The 18937-nt window shown below is 42.1% G+C and overlaps 1 protein-coding gene across 2 annotated transcripts in view; it reads left to right on the forward strand.

The window, feature by feature from the left end:
* The window catches only part of NR3C2 (nuclear receptor subfamily 3 group C member 2), a 208458-nt gene extending 189937 nt beyond the window's left edge, over positions 1 to 18521 (forward strand). For both annotated transcript variants that reach the window (XM_034064607.1, XM_005146571.3), the window contains 3 exons: positions 223 to 353; positions 4533 to 4690; positions 14717 to 18521. In XM_034064607.1, coding sequence (XP_033920498.1) covers positions 223 to 353; positions 4533 to 4690; positions 14717 to 14872 — 445 coding nt within the window. In that variant the 3' untranslated portion in view covers positions 14873 to 18521. The remainder of the gene's footprint in view (positions 1 to 222; positions 354 to 4532; positions 4691 to 14716) is intronic.
* The last annotated feature ends 416 nt before the right edge of the window (positions 18522 to 18937 follow it).

Consider the following 18937-nt stretch of genomic DNA (forward strand, 5'->3'; position numbering starts at 1 on the left):
GGGACCAGGCTGCCCTCCGCGGCTGGCAAAGCTCCAGCTCCATGTCTGTAGTCCCCAGCTCCCTTACTGAGCCTGAACTTTGCAGCCGTGGTTGTGTCTTACTGACCTCTGCACGATCAGTGCTTGGTTTCCAGGTCTCATGGTTCCTCATGTGTGGGCTGCCCTGCGTGCCTTGTGTTTTCCTGTATTTATCCTCTGGGTTTTGCTTCTTTCTCTTTGCAGGGAACGGATGCGCCAGTCTGCGATGTTTGAGCTGTGCCAAGGGATGCACCAGATCAGTCTGCAGTTTGTTCGCTTGCAGCTTAGCTTTGAGGAGTACACTATAATGAAAGTTTTGCTGCTGTTGAGCACAGGTAAGTTAGATTCATGGTTACATGAGAATACTTGAAAATAATCCAGTTCACAAAGTGGTGCAGTGATTTTAACTAATGTGACAAAAGAGCCACACTGTTTACATCAGGGACACAGGAATAAGCCTGGTTTTATGTCTTGGATGTATCTGCAAGGTCTCTTTCTAATCTGTGTTAGCACAGGAAGTGTCCTTCCAGTTTAAATGTTGTGCATTGGAAGGACAGGAGTGGCCAGGGAAGGGCCTTCCCCCCTCTCCCCCCCTTTCCTCTGTACAACAAATGCTTGAGTCAATCAGGCATGCTGAGAAAGTGTAGTAGATATGGGAATTGGGGAAGAATCCCTACTCAATACTCAAAGCCCCTGGTTTGGGTGACTTAGTGTCACCTTCAGGATCAAAAGATGTACATTGTACTGTAGAATGAGTGATTTTCCAATGCCGAGTGAGTTGAGAATGGTAAGACCTTTTTCAGGGCACTGAAAGTTTAATAGATAACAGCGCACACTTTATGTTTCTCTGGAGTGTCATACTTTGAGTTTTAAGATGCCAAATTACATCTTGGTGTTTGGTTCAGCGCTGTGTAGTAATTAGCAGATCTCTTGATCTTAGTGAAAATATTGAAAAGCTCCCATCCCAGTACAACTGTATAAATACACAGGCAGTTTGTACATTACTTTTCCATCAGTCTTAATGAAAAATCCAATTACCTGTAATCAGACTTGCTTCTGTATAATCCTGTTTGTGGGATCCACTCAGTGGCATCACGATAACACATCAGCTCCACTGGCGGGTGTTCACGATGTCGCAGCAGTGAACTCACCAGGCAAGAATTGCTCCGGCAGAAGGAGGCTGGCATGGGGAGAGGAGGAATGGAAGATCAAAGGGGCTGCTCTGCTTATTCCAGTTTTCACTTGTGAGCTGCTGGCAGCAAGACGCTTGCCCAAGGCTGCCAGGCCAGGGGCTACGCAGGCTCGTGCTGCACAGAGCGTCTCCCCATTTGGTGGTGAGCAGAGCACAGCACACCCTTTGAGATCTCGCTGTCCTTGCCCATCATCCCATCTCCTGCCTCAGCAAACTGGGAGGAGGAAGTAGCGAATGGCAAGCGATAGGCGTTAGTTGGGGAGCATAGGAAGGTGCTTCCTGCTGAAACTGCTAAAGGACACCAGAGTGGGCTGATGCAGCAGCAGATTTAGACACCCAGGAGCCTCCTGAGCCCGAGCCATGGTGTGGGTGTGTTTGCTGTAGGCAGAGTTAGGTGCCTACGAAGGGATTTGCAGCATCCAGCAAATCCAAGTGGCAACCCCTTGAGGCAAGGCAGTGGGATGGGTATTTTTTTCCCTTTCTGTGGTGCCTTTCATTCAGACATCAACCGTCCCACCCAGCCGGTAGCTCTGTGGTTAAAGAACTTGCCTTTGAAAGAGGACGTGAAGCTGCAGTTCCCATCTGGCTGAAGGGGATTTGGATTCACTCACAGAAACCTCCTGGGGCTGTAAGTTTCTTGGGCTCGGCTGTCTTCTCTCCCTTCTTCCCCTTGAAGCTGTTCCAGCTACCTGTGATGGGGAGATGCATTGTCCATTGAGGAGCAGTTTGTGTCCAGGCCTGCGGGGTCTGACTCCCCAGGTCCCACTCCATCAAGGGCTGGAAGAGACGGTCTGCTGGTGGAACTGAGACTTTGGGGAGCTGATATGTGCTGGGGTAGCCCTTTGAGGTTGTCACTTGAGGTCTTTCCACAAGGAACTAGCAGTGCTAGATGTGGATATGCTTGGGGTAGGTCCAGCTCCCAGAATGTTCTTGAGAGAGTGTCTGGATTGCGATCTGGCTTTGCTACTTTTTAATCAGCCCTAAAGGGGAAGAATCTTCAGAAAAAGAGCCTAAAGGCGTTCTAAAAGCTCAGCAAAATTTCCTTTAGCAAGGTATTTGGTATTCTGCACTGGGTGTTGACTAATGACGGGTTATTGCAAGAACTTGTTAGGTGAGATCAGCCTGGCCAATTAACTTCAGCTAGCTGGTCCCTTTGAAACACACACAGTAGTCACTAGAAATCCTGCTAAAAATAGTTTGTTTTGGGAGAACCAGGGTATTTTTGTTAGAGAGAGGAGTGGGAAATGGAGATGAAGACAGTGATAAAACCCAGGCAGCGTCATGTGAAGGGCAGCAAACCTGGTTTTGAATGTTTACACCTTGATACAACCTTGTGACAGAAAACACCAGGTTTGTTTTCGTTTAAGGTTTTTTATGGCATCGTGTGATGAGCAGAGTACAAGTTATTCTGCAACTTTCATGATGACCACATCAAGGAAGTTTCACTCCATTTACATGTGGAAGAAACCACACATTACAACTCAATTGTTTTCTTGCTTTCCACAGACCATAGATTTTGGGAGCTTGCCAAAGACATTGCTGCATTTAATAAGTAAAATCAGAAACACTGGGCAAACCTCCAGAATTTCATGTTTTGCTTGAGTTCTCTTTATTTGTGGTCTTTCTTTCTTAATAATCTGGCCAGAGTGATGGCATAATAATTTTCAGGCAGAGCATAAAATACATAGTAGTAGACAATGAAAGAGTGCCTCTTAACATTCTTAAAGCAATACGTAGAAATACAGGCCCGTGAATATTAAAGGTACTGTAAAGCCCATGCATTTTATGTAAGGGCCCCAGTAAGCTCTGATGGCTTTAACTCATCTTGTTTGCTGTCTCTGTTTATTCAGCTTAAGCTGAATTTGTACATCTGTTTCAGTTTCTTCCGTCAGCTGACTGACTCAGAGATTTGGCATCTAGAATTTAAAAGTTAAATATTACATGTATATAATATAAGATACTTTATTATCTATAGGTTGGTATGTTACCTCCTAGGCTTTTTCTAAAGGTTCTTCCTTGTGCCCCTTTCCAGTACTTGATGGTCACAAGACCTTGCAGCTTATGTGGTAGGAGAGCTCCTCCTTGTTTTCCATTGACAAACTGCTCTGGTAGATACTGGTGATGGAAGATACTCCTGGTGGTTTTTCTTAAAGCTTCTTCTCTGCAGCCATTCGGGCAGTGGTTACTTGCTTATGATATGATTGCAGTGAGATAGAAGGCAGTTCACAGGATTTCAAAGAGAATGAAATGGATGAACAAGACAATTTCTGTCAAGATGTTAAGTCAGAGTAAACTAAGTGGGCAGATCACCTTTTTTTTTTTTTCCTTTTTTAGTAAAAAGACCTCCCATTTAGCTTACTCTGACATGGCTTTCTGGCTTGCTTAGAAAATAAGCTCCTCCTGTACAGTTTAGCATTTTATTTTCCTTCTCTAGCCTAGCATTAAGAGATACAGTGTAGAAAAATATTTGATAGTTAAGCAGTACTAGAACACCAGGATGCTTTGTTTATTGTTATTAATAACCTCTTTGGGGTTTTCCTAGAGCTCTGATCCTGTAAGCCATTCCTGTTTGGGGCAGAACCTGCAGTCTGAAATAGTGTATTTGCTTTCGTAATTAGCCTTGCTGGTATCAGTCACGGTAAAACGTATTGGAGTACTCTACTTACTGTTAGCCCATTTGGGAAGTGATCCCCCTGGCAGATGGGAACTTTAATAGGACACTAGAAATGCTTGCTTCTCTATGGCATGTCTTGGGATGTTTGGAAAATAGTCTTCTGTTTAATGCAGAATAATGGCTTTGTCAGTTCTAGGTGTTATGCAGATGCTTACTAACATTCCAAGAAATGTTACTTGATGGCATAAAAACGTTTCACTTGGTCTGGCACTTCTGCACATAACAGCTGTAAATCTGTACCTTCCCCTCCTCTGCCAAGTGTGGGGAATCATTCAAGAATGTTAACTCACATCTTCAACTTCTAAGAAAGTATTCCTGATCCATCTGGTTTTTGTTTTTTGGGTTTGGGTTTTTTTTTTTTTGTGCTTAGGTTGTATTAAAAACAGTTTCAGCATGAGCTTAGCATGTGTCCAAGATGCTGTCTTGTCTTCTGCCACAGATTCTGCAAGCACAGATCTGGAGAGGATGCTTGAACTGCTAGAAAATCTGTATTATGTTGTTGATTCCTAACCAATGTCTGTAAAATTACGGACTTTGCTTACAGGTTTAATTCTTTCATCCATTAACTAATGTAACTGTTTAAGTATGCACATCAAAAGAATAAGCAATACAGTTAATATTAATATAAGACTGTCTTTTTAATGACAGTTCCCAAGGATGGTCTCAAAAGCCAAGCTGCATTTGAAGAAATGAGGGCAAATTACATTAAAGAACTAAAGAAGATGGTAACTAAATGTCCAAGTAACTCTGGGCAAAGCTGGCAGAGATTCTACCAACTGACTAAACTTCTTGACTCCATGCATGATGTAAGTATAACTCCTCAGGGAGTGCTGAAAAGTTAAGCAAAAATCACTCCATTAAGGTAAACCAGTAGTCTTTAATTGTGTTAAGAGGGGAGAAAAAAAACCCATTTAAATTCTTTTTAAAGGAACATCTGGGAGAAGTTGTTAGATGAATTTAAGGACAATTGCCAAGTAAAATAAGAAAATATAAGTCATTTAGGGCTGGGTCCTGCTGCCTTCTCATGTGTTAAATGGTAGAGTGTTCCTCCAATGATTCACTTAAGGTCAGTATAGCTATTAGTGGGGTCAGAGGCTCTTCAGTGGGAGAAGGGATGTTGGCTGTTGTTCAAAGTTAGATGTGGTGCAAGTGCAGTGCACAGATTACCCAGTGAGCTGCTCCTCAGTGGAAGGTGCTGGATTAGCGTCATTTATCTAACATGCCTGATATGCTGTTAAATGTTGAGTTAATTCTGTGATTTTTTTTATGATTGGGGTTTAGTAATGATGACTTTAAAGCTATGTTAAGACCTTGGAGCCATCTTGGGTATTTGAAACTTTATTTGAGCTTTTCAAGCATGGGAGTCACTGTGTTGTTAGGTTACTTTATACTGCCCTGTCTCATTCCAGTGCAGGGGTTTGTTCTGTATGCGTCAGGTGCGAGATGTGATGGATGACATGAGGGAACTGAGTTTAGTCCCAGAACACCCAGGCTGTTGTTGCCTCAGCCCAGGGTGGCTCTGAAGGGTTGTGGTAGGTTATGTAGTGCACAGGACCTGCTCATTGCTTCAGAAGGTGTATCTCTAATGCTGAGCTGTGAGCAACCCGGTTCTAGCCAGTGATTAAGTGCAGAGATTTACCTCTCCAGGTGCTTTGAGCAGCAGCTGGGGGTGTATCTCCGTGCTCTTCATAATGGACCCTGGAGCCCCTATAGAGGAAGACAGTGACCCAGAAGTGGTCTCCTCACTGCTTGGGCCCACAGTGGGGCTAGTGCCCATCCTCTCTGAAGCTGCACTGCCATGCAGTGAGTGATGGGAGCCTCACTGGGCAAGTGATCTTTAGTCATGTTGGGGTGCAAGAGAGGAGGGATCCCATGAGCAGAGGCTCATCACCCCTCTGGTAAAGTGCAGCAAAGGAGAAAAGTGTCCTACTCCACCCTGGGTGGGCAGGGGAGTAACTTTGCTGCATGGAGAACCTACAGCACTTGCTTTCAGAGCCTGCATATAAATGTACTTCTTTGTACTCAGATTTCATTTGTGTGGAGACAGTACAGTACAGTACAGTGCACTTCAGGTCAGATCTGTATAAGAGCCTGAGGTCTGTTTACAGAATGTACATATGGAATTATTTTTCAAATATTGTTCTGTTGTTCATTAAAACATTGCAAATCTTAGTGGGAGGCAGGGAGAGTATTATTAGTACTGCAGTAATAGCTCATTCTTCAGAGCTCGGGTTTCACTTGCTCCGTGCCAGCAGAGGAAGTTGCAGTGTTTTAGTGGAAAGAAAGGGGATGGGTGATAAAATCATTTGCAAGATATTCACATCTGAACCCCAGGGCAGCAGAACAAACCCCTGCATTTCTGGAGTTGTCTAATCCTCCTCAGAACAGGCAGTGTTTATGGTTGATTATTTAAATGGGTGTGTATGTGTGGTTAAGGTGACTGGATGACAGGCTCTCGCTTACTGAGAATGCTACCGTGTCCTGCAGACGTTTCCCAAAGCGCAGCATTAACCACTGGGAGGAAGCAGACTGCTCTGGCGTTTTATTTCATTTTTAATTAAGCTATTTTTGTATTTTATTTTAAGAGAGCGCTTTTTTACAAAGGACTTTTTAAAGTCCCATTGTCAGCATTCTCTGTTCAAAAGGCCGCTTGTCCGACAACAGTGCTTCCTTTCAGGGGTGATGTTGGAGACTTGCTCAACAAAGGCACTTGTTTATTTTCCTCTTTACAACTGATTTTTGTTTGCTTTTGGTTGGTTTTTTTCAGTGTATCAGAATAAATTGAGAGTGGTGATGATATTAATGAGGAGCGAGGATTTCTCTTCTCCCCCCACTGCCTGTTAGCGCAGAGTTTCTCTGTTTGATCAATGTAAATGCAAATGTTCTGCTCAACCCCTTAGTTTAGGCAGAGCACTTTTTCAGCTGCCACCTATGCATTTTTAACTTACCCTGTTACAATTGCAGAAGATCAGAATATAGTTGGTGCGGAGTGGTCTAACTGGAGCTGAGGCCCCGTGTTTACATGCCACAGTGTTGGCATTTTCAGTGCAAGCCCGAAGGGACCTGTGCAGAATTCATGCTCATTAATCTCTCCTCCTGCCTCCAGCTTTTCCATCAGAGCAAAGCAGTATCCTGTAATTCACAGTTTGCTTTACCTGAGTATAGCGATAAACAGTGACAAAACCACTGCTCCTTTGCACCTTCACACTTGCTGTCATCAGCCTCATTTTTAAGTAGTCTTTTCTGAAGACTGTGTGAAATAAAGTGCATGGAAATACCAAATTACAGTATTTGATACAGTACCAAATCGCTCGGCTGATATGAGGAAGAAGACCCCAAACACAGTGGTTTTGCGCTGCTCAGTGTACTAAATCATTCAGCCACACAGTGAACATATGTGCAGGTAGAAAAGTGCCGAGGTGAGGAAAACAAATTTTCCAGGAGGCCAGGTAGGCACTTTGGCATTTGAAAGAATCAGCAACTTTAATGATCCATAAAGCCCCGAAGTAGCAAAAGCGCAACCGAGAAGTACGAGATGGAACCCGTCCTGAGCTGACAAGATAACCACGGTTTCCTTGGCTGGAGGGGCATGCCTGCAGGCTGATGGGTAGTTTGCATCACTGCTGCCATGCACCAAAATGCTCTTTATTTGCATGATGCTGTGTGGAAGCTGTTGTTGCTGATACAGCAGGCGCTGGCTGACAGCATCAGTCTGGGTACACAGCGCCCTTCCTCTCATGCAGCAGGAGACAAGAGGAGGAGAAGGTTGTTGCCATTTACTTGCTGTTGTGCCTTGCTTCTGCAGATGGACCCCAGTGTGGGTATCTTCAGTAGCACTGAGGGCAGCAACATAATCAATATATTTAGATTAGATAAAGGGAAAAAAGGCATAGCTATGGTGGTGGTGAGGCACTGGCACAGGTTACCCAGAGAAGTTGTGGCTGCCCCATCCCTGGCAGTGTTCAAGGCCAGGTTGGATGGGGCTTGGAGCAACCTGGTCTAGTGGAAGGTTGGTAGGGGGTTGGAACTGGATGAGCTCTGAGATCCCTTCCAACCCAAATAATTCTGTGGTTCTGTTTCCTTCTTGTAGGGATTGTATTTCTACCATTGTGGTTGGGGGGGTTTGTTACGTGTTGAGAACTATAGTGTAGCAAGGACAACCAGCCTCTCTACTCAGGACATAAAGGTTTTGGGCCTTGGGCCCACAAATGGCCATGGTCATTTCAGGGAGAGATGCATATGCAGCACTTGGATGTAGGTGAACTGTGTTATGTGAGCAGACAAATGGCATTCAGGAACATTAGAAACAGATGTACTACACATGGTATCAAAAACTTCATTTGGATCCTCCTCAACATCTCCTGTTGGCTTTGGCAGGAAGGGTTGTATCTTGCATGGCAAGCCTTGTTTCATATAGAGAGTGTAGTGTATGGTTAGGCAGTTTGCAGAACAAAAGCTGACTTTGGTTTCAATCTGGCTGATACTAAACAGACTTTCAGTGAAGAGGGCTTTTGTTTCAATGCCATGACATTAAACCCTAATATGAACCTTCCCCTTGTCTTGGCAAGGCAGAGCACTGCACTGTCATTTGCTTGTTGATATTTTCTGCCAAACACAAATAAATTCTTTAAGGCTCATGCTGCTGAATAATTAATTTTTTATGGTTCCTGAAGGGAATACTTTATAGCTGAGGTAGATCTTTCCATAGGCTGAGAGCGCCAGGATTATACTCACTGAAAAAGCTGACAGTGGGAAGCAGGGCACAGATCCTCGAGGGGCAGGTTTGCAGGGCATGCTGTGGTAGATGCACATGTGCCTCTGCAGGTGCTTGACCCCACAAGTACAAAGCTGCAGATGAGCCCCTCAGCTGTTGCCAACACCTTTGGGTGCACTTACTCCTGCTACTGATCTGCCAAAGCTGTGTCCCAAGGCTGAAGCGCTGTTTGGAGCCTTGTTTAGTGACTGAATTCTCAGAGGAAGCATTTTCCTTGTATACTCAGAGGCTAGATCCAGCCCCTGCTTCTGGTGCGGCCCCTGCTAAAGCAGCAGCAATGAGTGTGCATGGGTGTGTGTTGCAGCAGCTAATACACGTCTGTCAAGTGAGAAATTGATTCCCAGCTCCCTAATGTAGACAGGGGCTTCCCTGAGGGTCATCTTTGCTCAGAATGTGATGGTTGGGTCTCCTCTCCTTTAATAGGTTTTTGCGGAAGGAGGGCAGACCCCCCCACTATTGTTGACAGAAGAGCAAGGGAGACTTAGCCCAAAGTTCACACTAGCCAAGGGCTGAGGATGCTTCCTGGTGTGTGATGCCATGGGTTTGCGTGCATCCTCCAAGCATACAAAATGAGATCATCTCAGGTTTCCCCATGTCATGGCCGGGTGTCAGGTGCTGTAGTTTCAGCATGCACATGTCAATGAAGAGAAATGAGTGCAGTTCCTAAATCAGTAAATGCACCTGTCCAGGCAGAACTAGGTTCCACATTTGTTCTGGTCAGATACTGTTCATGCCTAATCAAGATGCATTTTTTCCACCTTCTACTCCTTGCTAGCAAGAGGTAAATACACTGCATAGGTGTAACCAGAGGTTTCATCCCTTGCTCTTACTTTGTTTCTATTGGGTTTGTGGGAGGTTTTGCTCTTTGGATTAGAGATCAGGATTTCTTAAGCAGCTACGAATTAGCCCCAGTGGCACCAAAGGACACCCGTACCCCTGAGAACCAGCCTGTGAGCCATCCCAGGGGAGGGTAATTTACTTCCTGAGCCCTGAGAGTAATTAATTTATATCATGGGATTTTCACAGGACTGAGAGCATAAGGGAATATAGTGGCAATAGACTAATCAAGACCTGGCTGGCAGTGGTTTTCCTTAGCCTTACCAGCTGTGAAGCAGGAGCTTTGTATCCATTGTGTGAATGGGGAAAAGCAGGAGGTTGCAGTAGTTCCGCACTCACACAGGGCTCTTTGCTGCCTGGGGGAAAGGAGGCTGGCTGGCCCTGGCTGTTGTTCTTTACCTTAGCAGAGCAGCAGACGGACTCCTGCGCAGTTTGAAATGGACTAGTTTTGACAGCAGGAGTCAGAATACTGCTGCTCAGCAGCTTGTCCTTTTAGGGAGCCTAGCTCGGTGCAGGTAGTCACCAAGGCCATGCAGTTGCATCATGTAGAGCTGTAAGGTTGCCTTCACCCAGTGCACATCTGCGCTGTACCTCATAGGAAACAGGCAGAGATCCATTCCTGAAAGGGACAGAGAAAGTTTCCAGTGTCACTTTCATATGAGAACACAAGAGGTTTCTGACAGTAATAGCTGTAGTTAGTAATAGGAAGAAATTACTCAGCACTGTGTTGTTACACTACTGCTGTCTCCGTTGCTGTATCAGTAGGCTTAATCACAAAGATGCTCCTGATGATTGAGAAGTGGCTGTGGGCTTTCATACCACGCTCAGAGGCTGGGAGAGAGTCTGAAGTCAGAAAACTAAGCACACAGAAGAACTGTGCACCCCTGCAGATCAGACAGTTCTTACTGGAAATGTAAGGGCATGGTGAGAGTGCCAAGCTCAAAAGACATTATTTTTGCTGTAAAATTCTGCAAGTGCTTGAAGGTCACTGTAACTGCATTAACTTCAGGGACTTCATTAAAGGATTCATTTTTTTAATGATGGAGAACTGCATGGGTGAAAAAAGCCCATTTTATGGAAACCCCACCCTAATAACAGAAAATGATGTTTGATTAATGCTTCTATTTCTCAGAGGTGCTTAATACAGCATACAAATGCAAAGACTGATTAAGTAAAAATCTCAGAATTACTAAGCCTGCTGTATCCTTGGAAATGTTTAAATGCAGCACACTGTAGGGTAGTGATGAGAGACAGCCTCATAATTAATGGCTGAAGTGCTGAAGGGTTATAGCTAACAGCTGATGCACTTGCCAGCAGAAGAGCTGTCATGTCTTACAGCAGTCTGGGTAACATGGATGTGATAATTCTGACCTGTGTGTCTGCAGCCCTGCAACCCTGCTCATACTGGCCTGATTGTCCTGCATGCAGAGAGATTCTTGCAGTGCTGTCAGGGGTACCGAGCCATGGTTTATTGCCAGCTCCAAAGAGAATTGAACAGCTACCTACTAAAGTGGCAAGAGCCATGTCCTGGTTGCATCCTGAGGAAATGGGAATTATTTGAGTTGTGGCCTTAGCTGCACTGTCTGCACTCTGCCAAGCTGTAGCTCTTCAGAAGAGAGCTTCAGCAGCCTAAATAATTGGAGATTGTCAAAGTAAATACATTTTTAGTCACTGTTGCACTACTTGTGAAAACAGCAGTGCTCTCCTTCATGCTACCTAATTAGAGCTGCCTCTCACGTTGCCATACTGGAGAAGGTGTCAGCGGGTCCAATATGAGCTACCAGAAGCAGAGGGTAAACGCAGTCAGTAGAATGTAGTCAGGAGTGGTACCTTTGGAAATGTATGAGGACTTACTTGCAGAGGAGAGCCCTGCTCGTTGCTCAGTTCACAATCTTGCAGCCTTCTCTAGCTGACCTTATCATGTTGTTTACATTTTAGTACCTCTGAGTTGGTCTTTGATTCCTCTTTGGCTTCAGTTAGTGCTAGTAATACTTCCCCAGGCCCAGAAGGCACACAGCTTTTAAGGTTGCAGTTAAAAAGATCCCGACTGCAGTCTCTTGTTCGTGTGATGGGAGGTGTGCTTCCTGATAATCCTGTTTTCTTGATGTGGCTGATTATTGCGAAATATGTTAAAGTTGATAACTTTGCTTAAGGAAGAGAGGCACAAAAGTTTTAGCAGACTAAATAGGTATACAATGTATATTATCCTTAAGGCTCTAAACCCAAGTATTACATGATGGGATGGGGGGGGGGGCTCTTGGTATTTTCTTTTAAATGGTTGTGTAAACTTAACCTTTCTCCTCAGTGGTGAGACTCAGAGTGTGCTATGTTATGATAGTATCTATGACCCACATCTTGCATTTTCCCCACTGGACTGCTAACGCCTTTATTGTATAGAGTAGATTATGCTCACTTCAGCGATGTTGGTATTTTTCATTTCCCCTTTTGTCCACATACTCACCAGGCACACATATATGCACTTGATGCTAATAAAAGCTTGCTAAGGTGGCAGAACAAATAGTTCCCACGTGGGCTTTTCTGCGATATCCATCTAGTTGTACTCAGTGGCTTCAACATAAGTGTGATGAGGCAGGAATGAGCTTGACTAGAAGGTGAGCAGGCAGCACAGAGATGATCCCAAGATGATCCCAGCACAGAGATGATCCCAAGCCCCTCACTCACATTCAGTGATACAAAATGACTCTTGTTCAAGTTCAGGAAAAGTAGTACATTCACCAGGTCACTGTCAAGGCTGTGCTGGGGAGAGAGGCTTGGTTTGCTTAGGTGCTGGCTTTTGATGACACAAGCAGGAAGGAGGTTAGTGGTGATTTCACCAAGCAACAGTTTCCTTCTCTTTGGTTGCTTTTGTGTTATGTTTGGAATATTTTTGGCATACAGTATATGCAGAAACAACTTCCTCCTAATGGGTAAAGTGAACCTTTGAACATCAGTATTTTTTCCCCTCTTGCAAACCAAATTATGGCTATGCTATTTAGCATGCATCTGTTTAACTGGTATTGCTCCATGACATGCCAGGTTGTGAATGAACTAAGCGACAGCAAACAGGCTCATGTAGTACTCAATAGCAGAGAGTAGTGTGTGAGAGATCTCAGCACTTCTCTGTCTTGTTCATAAATTGCTTGCAGGAACAGCTGTGAAAGTCCTGAAAAATAAGTAGTAAGATATGGTGCTACAGGGTGGTAGTCTGTTGCTGCCTCTGTTTCCTTTTCTGCCTTCCAGATGTCCAGTTTTATCTTTAACTAACTGCTTTACTTCAGAGTGCAACTCTACACATTAAGAACTGAAACAACCTTGTGTTTGATAAACTACAAAAGCAGAAGTGGTTTAAAAGTCCTTTGCAAGGGCATAAGGCACCAAATGTTTGAATGTTTAAATAGCACAGGCTCTAGTTTTAGTTCAGTTGTACAGCACAGTAATTTGGTGAACTGCAATGGACATTCATACACAAATGGAAACCCAAACACACTTCATTCATGGGTGCTTCAGAAGCTGACTTGCCTCTTGTGTTGTGCCTTTCTTAAAAATTGCAAAGGGTCCAGCATATTGTGAGGCTTTAGAGCATTTATTTAGATTAGAGCAACAAAAACTATTTTTGAAATAACATTCTTTTGCTACTAGAGGTCATGAACAAGTACTGCTTGATTGTATCAAGGTACTGTATGGAAACCTAACCCAGCAAAAGCCTACGTACTTGTAGGTCAAGCCATCAGCTTCCTTTGCCACGTTTTTATCATTTTTTATAGAATCATAGAATGGCTTGGGTCAGAATGGACCTTAAAGATCATACAGAACTAACCCCCCTGCCATGGGTAGGGACACCTTCCACTAGAGCAGGTTGCTCAAAGCCCGTCCAGTCTAGCCTTGAACACTGCCAGGGATGGGACATCTGTTTATCATGATCCACCTACTTATTACCCCCAAGCAGTGATGCTGGAAGGGGTCTTCACAGTTCTCTCATTCTAATGGCATGTTGTTCTATAGCAAAGATGAGCTGCAGTTTGCAATTTTGTGTGGAGAAAATAGCACAAGAGACAAAAACAAATAAAATGCTCAAAAGCAAAAATCAATGTTCATTCTTGTAGTGTGATTAAGTTTCCTGTAGACAACAGTGAAGTTCTGTAATGACAAATGGGAACACCGCAACTTGAGAAAAAGTAGAACAAGTCAGACTAAATCTGTTGGTGCTTAGAAGACACATGGTATTTTTTTACCTGCATAGCAAAAACCTCCTGGTAGCTGGATGCCGTTTTGTCCTTCAGCTTGCATCCCTGTCACAGCTGGAGACCACATCTGTTAGGATAACAAAATGGCTGTCAGTTGCCATTCGGGAGAACTGAGATACGGTTTCACCCGTGACCACCTCTGCCACCCAGAGGAAGCCAAAGGTGCAGTGGACAGTGCACATGGTGTTGCAGAACAAAGCTTCCTGCTCAAGTCATTGAGAAACTAAACAGATTGTCTTTAAAGTCCTCAGGATCATGCTTAATCTACTGAGAGAAGGCAAAACTGCTGTTAGGCACCACTGTGGAAATGGAGAATTTAGGGTTTGGTTGGTTTTGTTTTTTTTTCAAAAAGAGATGCTTCCTTTAACTACTCTTTATTTTAATGAGTAATAAGCAGAAAAAAACTTGGGGGGAGGGTGTATTTAAAACAAATGCCTTTATACAGAAATAGAAATGCCTTACCAGATCTACAGTTTCATAAGGCCTTTGATGTTCTAAAACCTAAAATGTTACAGCGTGACAGTTGAGCTAAAACTATCAGCTGCTCTGGCAGTTGTAGGTTGCAGCCCCTGGAGAGTGCACTGAAGTTAACCAGATAATCTGATTGAATGAATGTGTGTATCCAGCTAAGAATTAGAGATACAATAGTTCGTGGCTGCTCTTTTCCCTCTGGGCAGAAGACTTTATTTTCATAGACGTTGAGTACCAGTAGTCTCCATGGTGGCCAGTTGCCTGTTAATGAAATAAGAAGTGCAGTTACGCTGAAAAATGAAATCTGTGGTATCTTGGGTTTTCCTAGTTAGTTGATTTTTAATGACTTAAGTAGCACTTTGGGATTTGAGTTCTCTTGTTTGCTTTTTAACCCCTGCAAATGGACTGCCAAGTCAGAGATGCCATTTCTCGGTAATAGTCCATTATCAATAAGCATGCAGAATTGTTTGGTTTTCCTAAGAAGTGTTTCTCTCTGTGTTTTTCAGCTTGTTAGTGACTTATTGGAATTCTGCTTCTACACCTTCCGAGAGTCTCAGGCACTGAAAGTAGAGTTTCCAGCCATGCTGGTGGAAATCATCAGTGACCAGCTACCAAAGGTGGAATCTGGGAATGCCAAGCCCCTGTACTTTCACAGGAAGTGATAGAAAATGTCTTAAATGGAAGAACTTTGCCTTAAGTTTCCCTGTGTTATTCCACACCCATGAAGGACCCAAGAAACCATATTTTAAACATGCTATTTACACTTGTTCAGCAGTCTCTGAATAGTCTAAAATCATACAAAGGGTTTGGGGAATGGAAAGCAAGATTTGGCAAGACCTAGATGTTTGCATTTGGCAAGACCTAGATGCTTGGAAATTACCCCATAACCCTACAACACTTAGAAAATGTTCCTGTTCCTCTGGATGAAAAGCCATATCTAGTCAATAACTCTTTGATTTTGATATTTTAACAGATGGAGTTTTAAATATGCCATGTAGTTTCTGGTATTGTTTGCTTGTTTTAAAAGGGTTCAAGAACTAATGAGAACTTTTTAAAGCTTACCCTTGGTTTGCACATAAAACGTAAAGTCAATATGGGGCATTAATATTCTTTTCTTGTTAAAAAAAAAAAGAAAAAAAGACAAAAACAAAACCTATATATATATACACACATATATACACACACACAAACCCTAATGTGTAAAGTAAAAACAGAACATTTGGTGTGGAATACTCTGTTATCCCCACCTGCGGCATTTGTTATCCCATGTTATCCCATCATAGATGCTATACACTGTGTTAAGTGTCCATTTACTATTTAATTACAAAGGATGAGATGTGAAAACAAATGCCCTGGTATCAATTTATAGTATCTATTGTGCTGGCTTTACAAATAATTTTTTGCAGTCTTTTGCTGTACTGTACATTGCTGTATGTATAAATTGTGAAGGACCTGAAATAAGGTGTAAGGAACTTTTGTAAATGAGACAAAAAAAACTCTTTAATGGTTAATAGGATGAATGGGAAAGTATTTTTGAAAGAACTCTATTTTGCTGGAGACTATTTAAGTACTATCTTTGTCTAAACAAACAAGGTAATTTTTTTGTAAAGTGAAATGTTCTGCATGCATAATGAACCGTTTACAGTGTATTTAAGAAAGGGAAAGCTGTGCCTTTTTTAGCATCATATCTAATTTACCATCCTACAGTATCTGTTGTAAATAACCACACTTAACCTTTTGAGTTGTATTTAAGCCTTTCTATTTCCCCTATTTTTCTCTCTTTTGTTTCGCTTGCAAGCGTATGTGACTCAAGCACATCTTCGAACTCCTGCTTCATATTTCTGTAGGAAACTACACTCTGTTGTGTTTGCCATTTTACCAAGGTTTCATTTAACAAGACAAATTACGGTCTCTCCAAAGCTTTTGCCAGCTTAATGATATAGTGAGTTCTTGCCCTCAGTTCCCTTTCTCTCTCAGGGGAACAGGGGTGAATAAGATGTTGAATGATTTCTCTTTTTTTATTAAGGCTTCCCAGATTGTTTGGTTTTCCTTTGAATACTGGATACATAAAACATCTTAAAAGGTCAGATTATTATTTCAGATGGGGGAGAGCAATTTCTGATTATGATGAAGGGAACATGCAGATCATTACAGTAAGTATACGGAACAGATTTGTCCTGGTGAGAGGGGTGGTAAGGTGCTGCTAAGGGCAGGCAAGCTGAGTGGAATTTTTAGTGATAAACTAAAACCGCGTGTAATTTTGTAAGTGTTTTTGTAATAATCAGAATCCATCTGAGAAGACAAATGTTCACACTACAAGTTCAACTCAGTCAGTCTGATTTTGTCTCAAAAATGTTTTCTCTAGAGTAAGACTGCAAAGAAAAAAAAACAACTTTTTGAGGTGATTTTCATTGTTTCACGATTTATAAGCAAATACGAAATTTTGGAGTAGAATAGAGGACAGGTGAACTTTTCTGAGGCTCAACTGTTGCTACCATATGCTCATGTTTAACTAGAATAGTTTTTCAGAGTCCTGTAGTGTTCTCTCTGGGTGCCACTGGTATGTTGGAGCACTAGTTTGTCCTCTGGCTGGTCAGAATGTAGCATTTCTTTCAAAAGGTGGTTGAATGCCGAATTCTACACCCTTTCAGAGTCCAAATTCTGAGGTGCGCTTTGGTGCACTGAAGCCAGTCAGTGCTACTTGTCTTTTTAAATGACACCTGCCTTATGCAATGGGGAATCTGTAAAGACTGTATTCAGAGAGACTTTTTTATATATAAATATATGCATACATATATTATTTGCATTTTGGAAGTCTAATTCATAAGCAGATCTTTCAATACTGACCTGCACAGCAATATGAAAGCCAAACTTCCAACATGAGATACACAGCATGCAGACTAGTTGTTTACAGTAAAGACACAGTCCTACATCCATCTTTTCATTTACCTTTTTTTTTAAAGTCTAAAATAGGAAATTTCAAAGCCAGGTTCTGGGTGAATACAGTCTGCAGCAGCTTTTTATATTAACAAAGTTACTGCCTCCTTTTCTGTCTCAGAGTAACTTTGCTTGATTAAACTAGCAAAGCCATATTCTACACTTCACTGTTAAATGCCTGTCCCAGTCCAAATTGTTGTCTGTTTGCTCCTATTTTTGTACCTTATTACTTTTAATCTTGGTTTGGTACAATTCATAATTCACAGAAACTTCATATAATTAAACACACTAAATTAGTTTTAAAAAGCAATTTATATCTTTATGCAAAAACGTTATGTCTGTCTTTGCAAACAACTGTAAGCAGATTATAATAAATCCTTTACTTTAATCACCTGTTGTTTATGAAACCATTCATTGATTATTATTTTTTGCAAGAGATCATTGAAGTAATAGATACAATTGGATATAGATGTTGTAAGAGGCAGTATTCTCTTAGCAAGGACACGTAAGCAGAATAGCCATCACTTTTTTTATCTAAACCTGTGTACAGCAAAGAAATAAAGAAAGAAACCAACAACCCTAGTTTTTAGCTACTGGGGGAAGTTCCCTTCTTTTGCATTTGTTTAGAGTGAAATAGGCATTTGTCTCCTGCAAAATACAAGACATAACCTAAAAGACCTTTTAGGAGTGGGCTTCTGTTCATCGAGCTGAATTCTTTTGGTGTTAAGAAGGAACAGGGATATGGAGCAAGCGCATTGTATACACAGTTAAAAATGTAAAATAGTGTTAAATGTTCTGCAGTGGGTATTTCAGGAATACTACACGGCGTGCGACTCAGCGGTTGCGCAGAGTAAACTAGAAGAGACTAAAGTTTGCAATAGCAGAATCTTATTAAAAAAAGATACTTTACAATCAATAATGCAAAAAGCTAATTCACAGGGTGGTGTTTTTCACTGACTTGTTTAAACATTTATGAAATTAAACAATTCTACAGTTAATGCACTTTTAATTGTTTATTAAAGATTTGACTCTTTCTTTTTTTAGAGCAATGTTTTCAGCTGGAGGTCAATGACTTGATAAGATGATAGACAGCAGTTCTGAGGCCAGGAAGCTCAGAGGAATGTTTAAGAATTCTTGGAGTTTAAATAGATTCCTGGATGAAAAAGAAAAGCAGCCAGCAGTATGGTGTAAACAGTAAAATCTATGCATAATGATGCATTTATAATTAGGGGTTTGCTTCTGTATGTTTAAAGCTTTTTAAATAAATAGAAAATATTGTTTGGTCTTTATGTTAATGTCTGCAAGTACCTATTTTTTTCCTTTTTTTTATACAAATTGTACAAATATACATGAATTAAACTGGTTTGATTGCAAGTATTTCTTGCATTTTAATCTCAGATAGGTGCTGGTGCAGTGATGTACTTAGAGATGAGTTTCTGCTCATCTAGAAACAAGTCTAAGTAACATAAACCAACAGTAAAATAGGACATCTTTCTGCATGCATCTAGAAATTTGGTTTCATCAAGCTCTATTCATGTGGAAGATGCAACAAATAGGATGGCTTCAGCCAGAAAGCAGCTACTCACACTAACCATAAGGAATGTCCAACAATGAGGAACTTGGTTCACTTAGCCTGAGCAACTGCAACTGACAAATGAAGTGCTGACACAGTTACATTCACAAGCTCCATCCCGCGCAGAGAAATGAGCCCAGCACTCTTTTGCAGCCAGACCCATCTGGCTTCCAGTTTCGATTAACCTGGAGCTGCTGCACCCACTGACCAAAGGTGG

Source organism: Melopsittacus undulatus, chromosome 7, assembly GCF_012275295.1.
Source record: "Melopsittacus undulatus isolate bMelUnd1 chromosome 7, bMelUnd1.mat.Z, whole genome shotgun sequence".
Lineage (NCBI taxonomy): Eukaryota > Metazoa > Chordata > Aves > Psittaciformes > Psittaculidae > Melopsittacus > Melopsittacus undulatus.